The sequence below is a fragment of the Protopterus annectens genome, chromosome 8.part0, assembly GCF_019279795.1.
Source record: "Protopterus annectens isolate FY-2018-M chromosome 8.part0, PAN1.0, whole genome shotgun sequence".
NCBI lineage: Eukaryota > Metazoa > Chordata > Ceratodontiformes > Protopteridae > Protopterus > Protopterus annectens.
Window position 1 is genome coordinate 145006638 of NC_056741.1, and position 15756 is coordinate 145022393.

General features: G+C 42.8%; 1 protein-coding gene across 3 annotated transcripts in view; it reads right to left on the bottom strand.

The window, feature by feature from the left end:
* PHC1 (polyhomeotic homolog 1) overlaps nt 1–15756 on the bottom strand; it is a 1492233-nt gene that overhangs the window by 243207 nt on the left and 1233270 nt on the right. For all 3 annotated transcript variants that reach the window (XM_044079657.1, XM_044079656.1, XM_044079655.1), the window contains one exon: nt 12972–13059. In XM_044079657.1, the coding sequence (XP_043935592.1) occupies nt 12972–13059 (88 nt within the window). The remainder of the gene's footprint in view (nt 1–12971; nt 13060–15756) is intronic.

A 15756-nucleotide genomic window follows, 5' to 3' on the forward strand; every position in this document is an offset into this window, starting at 1 on the left:
GTCAATATGTCTCTGTAACTATCTGTCATTGTTAACCCTGTCAGAGCTTTTCTCCCCGGGACTCCGCTGAAAATGGACATATATCCAGTCGGGCTATCCCGGTCAACAAATGTAAAATAAAAATAAAATAAATAAATAAATAAATAAATATGTGGTTTTGCTGTATCAGTTCCTTGTGCTTGATTCCAAGCACAAAATCTCTTCCATTTGTCAACATAAGATTTTCTAGTACTAGGCCTTCTGGCTTCCAAAATGACATCCATTACAGCTTTACTGAGAGGTGTCATTGGTATGATTACATGATTAGTCATGCTGCCAGGTTCAGAGTTTGTAGTTGATTGTGCAGGAGCTGATTGTTTTGCTGGGACAGTAGTTGTGGTTTTTGAGGCAAGTCCAAGCTGGGTATTGAGACAAGTTCCTTAGGCTTGGGTACCAGTATTGGCGGGGCCATTCCGGGGCAATTAATATCATATTTGGCTTCTCTTGTCTGACTTTTAGGAGGACCTTGGGTAGAAGAGGCAAGGGAGGAAAGGCGTAAACTGACAGTTTTTTCCAACTGAAACTGAACTGAACTGAAAGTCCACTTTCCATGCTTGTCTGTGATAAGTCCTTGTGCAGAATCTTTTCAGTTGGTAATTTTGAGGAGATGCAAATAGATCTATGTCTGGGCTCCCCCATTTCTCTGTTATCATGCTGAATACTTGTGGATTTAGTTTCCACTCGTGGGGATCCATAAGGTTTCTGCTTAAATCATCTGCCAGAGTGTTCTGTTTTCCTGGCAGGAATTGAGCTTGAAGATTTCTCTGGAAGGTCAAAGTTGTGTCCCACAGTGCCATGGCTAATCTGCAAAGGGGGTATGAGTGCGTGCCCCTTGCTTGTTTATATACCACATGACTGTGATGTTGTCTGTCTTTATCAGTAGATGTCATGGATGAATTAAGTCCTTGAATGCTGTTAGGGCGTTTTGAACGGCTAGCATCTATTCCTGGTTGATATGTAGATGCATTTGATTTGGTGCCCATATGCCCTGAATGCATCTTCCTGCCATGTGGGCCCCCAAGGCATAATCTAATGCGTCTGTTGTTAAGGTGTGGCTGTCAGGCGGTAGAGTGAAGGGCTGTCCCATGTTTTGGTGACAGGCTTTTGCCCACCATAGAAACTCCTGTTGCAGGCAGGGGATGAGAGGAATCATTGTTTCCAGACTGTGTGAATGTTGACTCCATAAACTTTTTAGGTACCATTGAAGTTTTCTCATATGCAGTCTTGCATATGGAATTAGTAGAATGCAGGATGCCATGAAGCTCAAAGCCTGCAGAATTTGTCTTGCAGAAGACTGGGATTTTGTTGCCATCAGTTTGAAGTAAATAGTCAGTTGCCTTTGTTTGCCTGGCGTGAGGTAAGCCATCTGGGCAGTTGTATGCAAGCTTGCACCCAGGAATGTTATCTTTTGAGAAGGTACCAGTTGTGATTTATTTTTGTTTATTGTATACCCTAGGCATACTAGAAGCCTTTTCACAAATGCCAGGTATCGTAGAAGAGTGTCCTTGTTCTCTGCTTGAATGAGACAGTCGTCCAAGTAAGGATATATTTGAATAATTCTTTGTCTGCAAAATGCAATTACTGGTGCCAGGCAGTTTGTAAAGACCCTGGGTGCAGTAGATAAGCCAAAGGGCAGTGCAGAGAATTGGTAATGCAGTAATCCAGCCTTGAACCTGAGGTATCTTCTGCATGACTGTATTACTGGGACATGCAGGTATGCCTCTTTTAAGTCTAAAGTCACCAGCCAAGCATTCTTGCCCAGCATGGGCAGAAGCTGTTGCAAGGTGAGCATTTTGAATTTTGGAATGTCCAGATATGTGTTCAAAATCGATAAATCCAGTATTGGCCTCCAGGCCTTGTCCTTTCTGGGTACCAAGAACAGTCGAGTAAAAACCTTGTCCTTTTTCCTGTTCTGGTACCATCTGAATGGCCCCCATATCCATGAGGGACGTCACCTGTTTCTGTGCCTCTGCCCATTGTTTTTTTGGCAGGTCTGGCCAACCATTTGTCATTGTCAGAGTATGGAAATGGAATTTGTATCCCTGTGATACGATGTTCAGTACCCACTTGCCCTGGGTTATTAACTGCCAATTTTGAGCAAAAAGTGCTAATTTTCCCCCTATGGGTGCTGCCAAAAGATAAGTGCTTGGTGTAGGCAGAGGGAAGTCATTGGGATTGCTTTCTGTAGGTTTGCGCTTTATCTCCTCCAGATTTGGAGGTGGATGCGCCCCATTGCTTTGACCTGTAGGAGTCTTGAACCTGCTATCCTGGAACCCTCTGGGCGTCTGGATTTGCCCCTTTGAGCTCTGTCTGACACAGGAAAGGACCAATTTTTTGTAGGCCAGTGTCTACTGAATCTAGGTGGCTGCACTTGTAAGAAATCTTTAACAGTTTGCATAGACTTAGCTTTGTCTTCCATTTTCTTTAAAATCTCTTCTGCCTTAATTCCAAACAGAGAATCATGCTGTAAAGGTGCATCTAGTAATTTAGCTTTAACATGATCAGGCAAATTTTGTTCCTTTAACCAGGCATGCCTCCTAATCACAGATCCAGTAACTGCGGCCCTGCAGGAGGCCTCTAAAGAATCAAAACCACATTGCAAAGTATGCTTTCCAACTTGTTCAGCTGCATGCAATAATTCCTGCAATTCCTTATTTTCTGCACATTCTGAAATCAACATCATTTTCTGTTTCAGCAATCCTATAACATGTTGTTGGTACTTAAGCATATGAAACTGACAGTTTAAGGCCCTGACTGCCAAGGTTGCAGATGTATAAACCTTTTTTCCCCATTTGTCCAGTGCCCTGGAATCTCTGTCGGAGGGGGTAAGGTTTTTTGCTGTTGAGGCATTAACTCCTTTAGGACTCTGTGAAATAATTTCAGGATCAGCATCAGGGTTTCCAATTAAAAATTTATGAGAGTCAGGGACCCTGTAATACCTGTCAGGCTTACTCGGAGCCGGAGGTAAAGAGTCAGGGGTCAGGCTTGACTCTGAAAAAACATCATCCACGATGTCTAACACACAGGGGGAATGGCTAAAGGCTTGTGCTGAGGGAGAAAGAGGAAATCCCTGAGCCTCTTTTTTGATTCTGAGAAGTCTTGACTCTCCCAGTGAAAATGCTCCCTCAAAGTATGCAAGGTTTGTCCAAATGAATAATCCTCAGGAGGAGATGCAGATGTAATAGACTCCTCAGCATCAGAATCCTCATAGGGAGGGAAAGGTAATTCCTGATCAGAAGAGGAATCAGAAGAAATAGAAACCTGATCTGAAGATTCATAGTCAGTGTCTTGCCTAGGCTTCTTATCTGGAGGGGGATGGGTACCCCTGATCAAGGTAATAAGGTCTTCAGCCATTTTGATCATCTGCTTTTAGGCATAGAGGCCTGTGCACGTGGCTCAGGCATAGTTTTTTTAGTTTTAGAAGGTGTCTTTGCCTTTGGTTTTGCAGCTTTCGTCGGTTTGATGTAAAAATGTTGAGGTCTGAATACTCCCTCAGAAGCCGGTGCCTGCTCAGCGGCTCCGGACCCATCTGAGGGAGATACATCCGTCGGTCCAATACCTTGAGTATTTTGCGGCATTCCTGACTCCACATGGGTGTCAGTTGAGGCCTGCTACTTGAAGGTAGCGGGTATCAGGGGCTGCGAAAGCACCTCACTGAGTACCGGCGAACCGGCGACTGGCTTAGGAGAAGCTTCGTCGTCTGTTTTGGATCTCGACTGCCTTTCTCTGTCTTTTTCTTTGCGTTTTTTATGTACTCCGGTAGTTGGATTGCTATCAGACGACATCTCTGGGTAGTTAAATCTGTTTCCAAAATACTTAGATGCAAAAATATACCGACGCTTAATAGTGCGTTGGTTAAATCTAGCACAAAACCGACAGCCAGGCACGTTGTGGTCAGGGCCTAGGCAAGGAATACAGTATAAATGGAAATCCTTATGAGGTATTTGCTTCCCACAAGTAATACAATTATAACTTTTTCTGACATCGGTAAAAAGCAAGAAAAAAGTTTCCTCAATGGGGTACTTCGCTTTACTGAAAACTTCAGTTCTGAAACTCAAACGCGAATATTTCAGTAGTCGGCCGACTGGCACTTGCAAAATGCTTCTGCTTCGGGCACTGCGTGGCAAGAAAGACTAAAGAAAATGGCATCAGCTGCATGTTTTATACCCCTGACAGCCTGACGTCATGGAAGAGAAGACAGCAACCGACGCAGGACCCAAGACTTTGGAATTCAGGCCGACTGAGGGCAACCTGCCAGCAGATCACCCAAATGTAATGACTGCAACACTGAAACACGAAGAACATCTGCTTTAGCAGGGGGTGAGAGAAGAGGGGTGGTTCAGTATTATAATGTGCTGAAATGGCAGAGGCACGAATTTTAATTGACGAGAAGGATAGGCCCTTGTGGAATACTTCTGTTAAGTACTGAAGTATATGAGGTAAGCTGGGCACCGTTTTCCCATCCCCTGCGTCTGGCTCTAGGAACAGTACCTTTTCCACTTTTCAGCATAGGATTTTCTAGTACTAGGCCTCCTTGCCTCCAGAATGACATTTAGCACCTGCTTACTGAGGGATGCTATTGGAGAGCTCAAGGAATTAGCCAGGCTGCAAGGTTCATGGTTTGAAGCTGAGGGTGCAGAATCTGGCCCACCTGCTGGGACAGCAGGGAAGGGATCTGAGGCAGGTACCATGGTTCCAGCAGTGTCTTACTGCGCAAGAGGGGGTACCAGTGTTGGCGTGGCCAGTCTGATGCAATCGGTATTGTCCTTGGCTTGTCCTGTTTGATCTTTCACAGAATCTTCAAGAGGAGAGGCAGAGGGGGGAAAGGCATAAACCGAGAGGCTTTCCCAGGTAAAGCACAGAACATCCACTTTCCAAGCTTGACTGTGGGAAGTCCTTGTGCAGAATTTGTCCAATTGGTAGTTCTGAGGGGAGGCAAACAGGTCTATCTCTGGAGACCCCCATTTGTTCCTCAAGGGGTTGAATATTTTTGGTTCCAGTTTCCATTCGTGTGGGTCCATGAGATTTCTACTTAGGTCGTCTGCCAGGGAATTTAGCGTGCCTGGCAGGAATTGAGCCTGTAGGTCCACTTGGTAGCTCAAGGCTGTGTTCCACAGAGCCATGGCTAATCTGCAGAGAGGGTACATGTGGGTTCTGCCTGCTTGTTTATATACCACATAACAGTGGTGTTGTCTGTCTTTACCAATAATTGTCCTGGAAGAATGTGGTCTTTGAAGACTGTCAGGGAATTCTGTACAACTAACATTTCTTTTTGGTTGACATGCAGGTGCACTTGTCTCGGGGTTCCATTTGCCCTGAATGCACTGCCCTGCCAAATGAGCCCCGCATGCACAGTCTGATGCGTCTGTTGTTAGGGTTTGGGTGGCAGGGGGTAGAATGAAAGGGAGCCCCTTGTTGTGGTAGCAGGCCTCTGCCCACCAAAGGAACTCTGTCTTGATACAAGGAATGATGGGAATCATTGATTCCAGGTTCTGAGAATGTTGACACCATAGGTTTTTTAGATACCACTGTAGTTTCCTCATATGCAGTCTTGCATGTGGAATTAGTAGAATGCAAGAGGCCATGAACCTCAGGGCTTGCAAAATTTTCCTTGCAGATAGCTGGGTCTTTGTGGCCAGTAGTTTGAAGTAGGTTGTCAAGTACACTTGTTTCTCTGGAGGAAAGCCATCTGGAAAGTTATGTTCAAGCTTGTACCCAGGAATACAATCTGTTGGCAGGGGAGTAGGTGAGATTTCTTTTTGTCTCTGGTATACCCCAGTGAGGTTAGACGATTCTTTACAAATGCCAGATGTTTTAAAAGCAAGTCCTGGCTTTCTGCCTGAATTAGACAATCGTCCAAGTATGGACTGAATATTTCTCTACCTGCAAAATGCAATGGCTGGAGCTGGACACTTTGTGAATACCCTGGGCGCACTAGATAAGCCAAAGGGAAGTGCAGAAAACTGACAGTGCCTGGAGCCTGCCCTGAAGCATAAGTATTTCCTGCAAGATTCCCTTATTGGAATGTGCAGATAAGCTTCCTTTAAGTCTAAGGTTGACAACCAGGCATCTTTGCCTAGCACAGGAAGCAGCTGTTGATGTGTTAGCATTTTGAATTTTGGAATTACCAAAAAGGTGTTTAGAATAGAGAGGTCCAGGACTGAACGCCAGGAGCTGTCTTTTCTGGGTACCAGGAAAAGTCTTGAATAAAAACCTTGTTCCCTCTCTTCTGCTAGGACAGGTTGAATAGCCCTGATACTTAGAAGAGAGAGAATCTGCAGCTGGGCCTCTGCCCACTGATTTGGGGTTAGGACCAGCCAACCGTTTGGGGTTGGTAGGGTGTGGAAGTAGAATCTGTATCCTTGGGGAAACTATATTCAAAACCCATTTGTCTTGGGTAATAAGGTCCCAGTTTTTTGCATGCAGGGCAAGCTTTCCTCCTAAGGGAGCAGGCAGTTGAGCAGGGCTTAGAAGAGTTAAGGTTAAATCTTTGTGCCACCTTTCCATATGGGGGTGCCTTACTACTCCCTGCTTTGGAAGTAGGAGCCCCCACTGCTTAGACCTGTTCGCAGCCTGAGACTGTAACCTAGGTGGTCTGCTGTTTCTGGGTTTGGACTGAGAGGGCCTGGAAGAGACTGGAAAGAACCAATTCTTTGAAGGCCAATGCCTACTAAATCTGGGAGGCTGTACTTGCAGGAATTTTTTAACAGTTTGCATAGATTTAGCTTTTTCCTCCATCTTTTTGAGACGACTTCTGCTTTGTTGACAAACAGGCGGTCCTGGTTTAAGGGAGCATCCAATACTTTAGCTTTAACATGATCTGGCAAGTTTTGTTATGGCTGCACAGGTAAAAACTTCACTCTCCAAAGCCAAGAACACAGCATCCATGGGACCTGACAACATCCCAGGCTGCCTTCTACATGAACTACAGAATGAACTGGCACCCCACCTAAGTACCATGTTCAATCATAGCTTCACCTCAGGATTTGTGCCCACTGAATGGTGCAAAACGACAGTTATCCCACTCCACAAAGGGGGGGGGGCCACAACAGACCCCGGGAACTACCACCCCCATTAGCCTGACGAGCTTCGTCTGCAAGGCCATGGAACGTATCATCATAGAACTCATAAACAAAGACACTGGAGATCTCCAAACCCTGGACCCCACAAAGTTTGGGTTTGTAAAAGGCAGATCATGTCTCCTAAACCTGATAGACTTCTTTGAAGTAGTCACCAAGGCCATGGATGAGGGTAAGGTGGTTCACACAGCCTATTTAGATCTCGCCAAGGCGTTCAACACCATCCCCCACTCTGGAATTATAGATAAACTCACTAAACTAGGTATAAATCCCTATGTCACAAGATGGGTTGCCAACTGGCTTACTGAAAGAACCCACACTGTGAAAGTAGCAGACTCCAAATCAGACTTCAGACCAGTGACAAGTGGAGTACCACAGGGTTCAGTCCTGGGTCCTCTCCTGTTTGGTATCTACTTCTCTGAAGTACAGGCTAACACAGAAGTTCTTTGGCTAACTAAATTTGCAGATGACTGCAAACTAGAAGCCATAATTGACACTCCTAACGATGTGGACATGCTACAAAAGAGCCTCACTGAGACAGATGCCTCGTGTCAAAGACATGGTCTCAAGCTCAATGCCAAAAAGTGCATTGTCATCCCCTTTGGTAAAAATTCTGTACCCATGAACTACCACATAGGCGGTAGTCTACTTAACACCGAAAGTGTGATAAGAGACCTTGGGACACAGGTGGACAGTAGTCTCTCCTTTGATAATCACATCGCCAAAGTGGTCAGGAAATCCTTCTATATGGCACACCTCATCACAAAAGGTTTCTCATCAAGAAAAAAAGAGGTCATTATTCCCCTCTACTCAGCACTCATTAGACTCATTATAGAGTACAACGCCCCTTTTGGTATGTACCTCACAAGACATCTACAACAACTGGAAAGGCCGCAAAAATATCTCACAAAGAGGATTACTGGCCTCAAACAGATGCCTTATGCAGACCGTCTAAAAAAACTCCAGCTTTACTCCGTCGCATATCGCCTACTCAGAGGCGATCTCTGCCTAACATACAAAGCTATGTCAAACCCAGAGCTGTTGGACATGTTCCACTTAAAGAAATCCCAATCCCTCCGAGCTACACGCTCTAGGGACCTAAACCTTGTCATCACAATAAACCGAACATGCTGGAGGGATAGATTCCTGTCCCAGAGACTTCCCATACTCTAGAACAGACTACCTATCTATGTCAAACAGAGCTCCTCATTAGCACTCTTCAAGAAGAATCTTGATGATTGGATGGGTAATAGGAAATTCACCCCGGGGATCACTTCTGTGGTTCTGCTTGACAAGGGCACAGGAAAATAATTTTCTTGGGTGGCGAAAGCCAGGGTACATTTTTGGCTAAGCTTGTATAGGCCCTAGGGCCAATAGCCTAGTACCTACCTATGAACCTAAGTCAAGCATGCCTTCTAAGTACAAACCCAGTGACAGCAGCCCTGCAAGATGCTTCTAAAGAGTCAAAACCACATTGCAAAGTATGTTTACCAACTACTTGTTCTGCAGAATGCATTAAATCCTGTAATTCTTTGTGTTCAGCACAGTCAGGAATCAACATCATTTTCTGTTTAAGTAGTCCCATAATATGCTGCTGGTACTTTAACATATGAAACTGGCAATTTAAAGCCCTAATGGCCAAAGTACCAGACGTATATACCTTCTTACCCCATGTGTCCAAGGCTCTAGAATCTCCATCAGAAGGGTTAGGATTTCTGGCAGCAGTAGCCTTAATGCCCTTTGGCCCTTGTGAAATGGTCTCTGGATCCGCAGCAGGGTTCTTGAAGAGGAACTTGTGAGAGTCAGGTACTCAGTAATACCTGTCAGGTTTACTGGGAGCTGGAGGTAAGGTGTCTGGTGAAAGGCTGGATTCCAGGAAAGCATCATCTACAATGTCCAGAACAGGAGGGATAGCTAAAGGCCTGTGCTGAGGAAGAAGTAAGAATTCCCTAAGCCTCTTTTTGGAGTCAGAGTAATCCTGGCTTTCAAAGCGAAAATGCTCCTTAAGAGTATGCAAGGTTTCACCAAAAGAAAAACCTTCTGAAGGGGAAGCAGAGGGAATGGAATCCTCTGCATCAGAATCCTCATAGGTAGATAAGGGCAAATTCTGGTTATCAGAAGAAACAGAAATATCAGATTTTTGATCAGAAGGAAAATCAGTTCTAGGTCTCTTAGAGGGGGAAGGCTGGCTTCCCCTAATTAAGGTAATAAGGTCTTCAGCCATTCTAAGCATTTGTTTTTTTAAGCATATGGGCCTGACCATGTGGTTTAGACGTCGGTTTTCTAGGTGTGCTGCGAGTTGTAGGCCTGGATGAAGAAAATGGCGGTTTAACATGCAAGTCTGTAGGCCTGAATACTCCCTCAGAAGCTGCTGCCTGCACAGTGCACAGTGACCCATCCCGAAGAGTAGAGACATAGTTCCATAGTTCATAAAATCAAGAAGCATCTTGCGGCATACAGGACTCGAATGGGTTGAAGGAGGCCTGCAGATGAAGTGGTAGCGTATCAGGGGCTGAGAAAGCGCCTCACTGAGTACCAGCGGACTGTCGACTAGGTTAATGGAAGCGTCGTCGGCAGTTTTGGACCTATGCGGTCTCTGCTTTTATCCTTACATTTTTTCAGAATATCGGTAGTCGGATGGCTTACTGAAGCCATTTCTGGATAGTTATACAGAGTACCAAAATAATTTGCTGCAAATATAGCCCAACGAATAGTTCAGGGGTTGAATAAGGCACAAAACCGACAGCGAGGGGTTTCGTTGTCCAGGCCTAAGCAAGGAATACAGTACGAATGAAAATCTTTATGAGGTAGCTTTCCACAGGTAATACAATTGTTAACTTTTACTGACATTGGTTAACAGCAAGAAAAAGGATCCCCAACGGGGTACTTAGCTTTTTTTGAAGATTTCGGTTCTGAAACTCGAAAACGAAAATTTCAGGAGTCTGCCAACCGGCACTTGCGAACTGCTTCTGCTTCGGGCACAGCGCGGCAAGAAAGACTGATGTAATGGCATCAGCTGCATGTTTTATACCCTTGACGACCTTATGTCATGAAAGAAGAAGAGACAGCATCCGACGCAGGAATCCAAGACTCTGTTATTCAGGCCGGTTGAGGGCTACGTGCAGGCAGATAACCAAAATGTGATGACTGCAACAGTGAAACACGTAGAACATGTACATGCAGAGAGAGAGAGAGACGTTTCATTCACTGATTGAAAACTCATAATACTGAAAGGGTGTGCAGGCTCAAAATATGGAAAATTGCCAGCAAGGAGAATTTGCCCTTTCCCCACCTTTATGAAATCATGGACTTGATATACATCTAGTTACAGGTAGGGTGGGAGACTTGTCCCTTGCATAAAATGGTCTCTCTCTCTCTCTGTATGGATATATATATATATATATATATATATATATATATATATATATATATATATATGTATGTTAGAGAGAGATTAGATTACAACTAGACTAACTGACCCTGTGGACCACTTTAAGCCTAGCCAAGTACCCTGTGTGAGAATCAAACCCTGCACCTTGTGTTTGCAAGGTAAACACCTTAACCATTATACCAACCTCCCAACCCCAACATATATATATATATATATATATATATATATATATATATATACACACACACACACAAACACACACATATACACACACACACACACACACACATATATATATATATATATATATATATACACACACACACATTTTATATATATATATATATATATATATATATATATATATATATATATATATATATATATAAATATATATACACACACATACATACATACAATTTTTATTTATTTTGTTTTTTTTTTTGAGGAGGGCTGATATTGTGACAGACCCATATACAAGCATACATGCAATTATTATTTCTTGGCTAAATACTACATACTGCTAGGAAGAACATGAAAATGATTCTAAGGGATCAGTGCATTCTATCCCAGTATCAAATCTCGATTCAAAAATGAATAAAGAAACATTTCCATCCCTTAAAAGCACACCTATCAACCTCTTAACATTACAATCAGGGAGAAAGACAGAAAAGGATAAAAGCCCAAATTAGTAACAGATTTTTCAATATTGCTATTCTCAAGTTGGAAGGCTAGTAGGACATGATGTTTTGCATTAGGGTCTATATTAGATCAGCGAACGCTTAAAAAAGCGAACGCTGATTGATTGAACTTATGTAAGCAAAAGCTTACAATCTCGAACTGTCAGAACAGTGACTGTTTTCCTAGGGAAAAAAAATCGCTTTTCCAAAACACATAGACACAACACAAGCACAGCAAACAAACAGTAATCCACACACATACACCTAAAATCTGACACCTAACCCTACATTAAACTATACACACACCACTAACTATCCACTTACCTTAACCCAAACCCTAAGGTCCATCACTATCACACACACACCTCACCCGCTCCCTAACCCTAACTCACCTAACCCGCCCTAACCCTCACGTCCACACAATCACACGCATACCTAACCCGCGCCCTAAAACACTCACATCCACACAATCGCACACTTAACTGAACCCGACCCGTAACTTTCCACCACAGCACTGAAAATATCGAAGCAACAGAAACGGACAACAGAATTCTTTCCCTAGGAAAAAAATCAGGTTTCTGTTGCTTCAATATTTTAAGCTTTTGCTTACACAAGTTCGATTAATCAGCGTTCGCATTTTTAAGCGTTTGCTGATCTAATATAGACCCTTTGCATTAGCACCACACTTTCTGAAAGATATGAAGTCGTAAATCGCTTTAATTTAGCAATTGCACTACAGCCACTAGTTTTACAAGGGAAAGAACAAAATATGAAGCTAAGATCTGGACATTCTGCAAAAGACTGGACTGTTGAGAGATATGGTTCAAAAACAGCCTTACCCAGAAATCCTGTAAGAGACCAGAGATTTGCCAAATGCTGAAACAACCCCCCTCTACCCCACTTTGCAAGAACATCCAGTTGCTTGGAAGTTTTGCCGAATTTCTCCATTTTCTGGTAAACTCAACATAATTAAGATTTGAATAAACAGTACTACTGACATGTACTACAAGCAGAAATCCAGCCAGCCTGAGATTCATCACTATTTATAAAGGAAGGTAGCCTTTCAAATAGAAGTTCAACTACTGAAGAGGGTGCACCAAGAAAATAAGGTGGCATTTTTTTTAATATGACCCTAAACAGAGCTGTAAAGAAACAATTATCAAGCACAAAATTAATACTTTTTATAAGCAAAATGAAAATCTGAATTGTGAGGTAGACACGCAAGTACACAGCAATGATAAGGAAGCAACCAGTAATTAAACTACATGGTTTAGTAATGGTGCTACTTTTCAGTAAAACAAGTAGATAAATGAAACTAGGGCGGCCATGGTGGTGCAGCGGTTAGAGTTGTCGCCTCACAGCAAGACGTTCTCCAGTTCGATCCTCAGCTGGGGTGCCTTCTGTGTGGAGTCTGCATGTCCTCCCTGTGGTCGCATGGGTTTCCTCCAGATGCTCCGGTTTCCTCTCACATCCCAAAAGACATGCTGTAGGTGGACTGGACACTCTAAATTGGCCCTAGGCGCGAGTGTGTGCGTGTGTGTGTGCCTTCCGTGGAAGGTTGGACGCGGGGCTGGCAGCTCAACACCATAAAACTCTACTGCCAATCATGAGCAGACAGGTGATCCGCTGTGGTGACCCCTAACCGGGAAAAGCCGAAAGAAGAAGTAGTAGATAAATTAAACTACAAATGAAACAAAATCAAGTACCTTGTGTCAAAAGAAAACCTGGTACAGAACAACTGGAAGAAATATTTGAAAAAAAATAAATAAAACTAACCATTACCTTCATCATTGCCATCTCCAACAGTTTGGTCATTTTCAGAAGAGACGCCTCCTTTTTCTGAATCCTTCAGCTGCTGAGCACACCCAACCTACAGAAATTGCCAAAGCAGAAGAGGGAAGCATGGCAGTCATGACGTGTTTTCACCCAATCATCATGCATATTACTATAAGGTCACTTTACTTAAAACAAAGCTTGTATTGCTGTTTAACTCCAGTCTAAAATAAAGCTCAAATCCAAATTTTTCTTTTTTTTTTAACCACCTACAGTAAAAACTTGAAAAGAAGAGCAAGGCCAAGCCCATTGGCAGCCAACAGTCTCCATCTTGACGCAACATTAACAAAAGTTATGCACTTTTCAAAAATTATGGATGTGTAGGACCATATCCATCTACTTAAACAATTTGAAGCAATCAGGAATCTGTCAACTTGGGATTTAAAACCTTCCCAGGCTATCAAATTTCTTCTGTTTAGCCACACTCTTCTGTGGAGAAGGATCTCCTAGTTTTCTGTAAACTCACACTATGGCACAGCAGGTAAGATGAAAACCTAATAAGGGCAAGGTCCACCTAATGAACTTCCCAACCAACAGAAGTGGATGGGGAGAGTAGGGTGGGCCATACATGGAAATGGACCTGTTATTACACATATACCAAAATGGTAAGTACACATAGCTTTGGTATGTGAAAGGACCACTCTATTGACTTCTACTCAAACGACATAGTTCCAAGCTAATCATGATGGATCAATATTAGTAGGAAACACCTGTAAAGGTAGCATCTTCAAGTATAAGTAGAAATAAGAGTCAATGTAACTTGATGCATCTTCTAAAAGGCAGTGAGGGATAAGTATAGCCCCTAACCATTATTATTATAGTTACAGCAAAATGAGGTTTTGCCTACAGATGATGTCCTTTAATTACTACAGATCAAAAAGGGAACTTCAGTCAGACATCACAGATCCACATTAGACAAGATGCACAACTATGGAGCACTGTCTGACTGACTGACACAATTCGACAATATTATATGACGCAGAAATAATAAATTGGCGGTAACAGGAGAAATGGCTTACTAAACATTCTGTAGTGGTAACCTCTTTAACAATGACCATAGTGCAGAGATAAGCGGTGAAATATAGCCAACAAAATAGCTATATCTCAACAAAACACTAAAGGCATGACTATAATTATGAAAATACAAGGGGACACAGATGGAGACTGAAGAGCTTTTAGGCAATGTTGGAAACCTCCACAGCTGACAGGTACTCAGTCTGTGTTGAATTAGAGTGCAATTTAGGATCAGCCATGGAATGTTACCTTGCCAGATCCAGCCTACCAGGGTGACCACAGCCAGCCAGTCTGAGTCAATACCTGGAGAGAAGAGTAAAGTGACTGGGAATCTCCTCACCTAAAAAGATCATTACTGCACAGTCACTCCAGAGCTTTGTAGTGCACCTGCGACACACCCTTAATTCACAATCTGGAGTGGGATGGTAAAATGATATAAAGTATTCATAGGATGTTCTAGAAAGAATGGAGGACAAGCATACAGCATAATCTTAATATGTTCTACTTTATTAGAGCCAAAACTAATGCAAGTTATACTGCTTGGCTGTCATGAAATTAGGCAACCAGAGTAAATGTTTTCACACAAACTTTTTAGATGTCAGGTTAGCACACATACAAAGTCTACTGGCAGGCATTCTCATCTATACTGTACTGGTATCTACATACATATAGACACACAGTATACATATATATATATATATATATATATATACATACATACACACACACACACACACACATACACACATTTTATATGTGTGTGTGTGTGTGTGTGTGTGTGTGTGTGTGTGTGTGTATATATATATATATATATATATATATATATATATATATATATACACACACACACACACACATATATACGCGTGTGTGTATGTATATACATACATACACAAATAGGCATTTTGTTGCTTGCTAGATCCTCCATCTACTTCTTTCAGCCTCATGGAAATACCAAGGGCAGAATGGTAGTCAATGCATGCACCTGCTCTTTGCTAGACCCCCTTAGATTGACTACAGATTACTAAAAGCAGACCACATCTCCATCCTTCCAAAACTTCTGCTCCCTTACAGGGACAAAGGCACTGACCATCTCATAATCAGTACTGTAACCAACTCTTGCTCTGCTACAGTACCTTTTATATAACAGGGTATCGGATTTCGATTCTTGAAGGCTTTGTAACACCCACTTTCCACAGGACGGGTCTCTGCTAACAAGACTTGCATCCTTCAAGGTGAAATCATGAAATCAGGGCCTTTTCTGCACAAGTGTGTTCAGATTAAGAACATCCTCCTTTTCTCAGAGGACCTGCATATGAAACACTTCAGAAGTTCTTCCAGACAGAGTTTACATAAAAATAGTCAGACACTTTCTGCTTCTCCAACCTTGTTAAACCTCACTGTAGCATCCAGATCTTCCAGTGGGTCTTATCCACATCAGGACTTTTTACAATGTATTCATCTAAACCTCACCACTACTGAAAACAGTTACAACTGGACCATCTGAAAATGAATTCTTCTCGGGACCAAATGTTTCCTCTCATTTATGACATAATCTCCTCTGCTTTTTACAGTCAAATTAGTCAGTAAATTACATAATTATCTCACCATCAGGACAGCTACTTAAAGCTATGTATCATAGTCCCCCCCCCCCCCCATTATGCCTGTTCCTACTATTTTTCTCTGTTCTTCCGGAATTTTCAGATTGCTGCTCACTCGG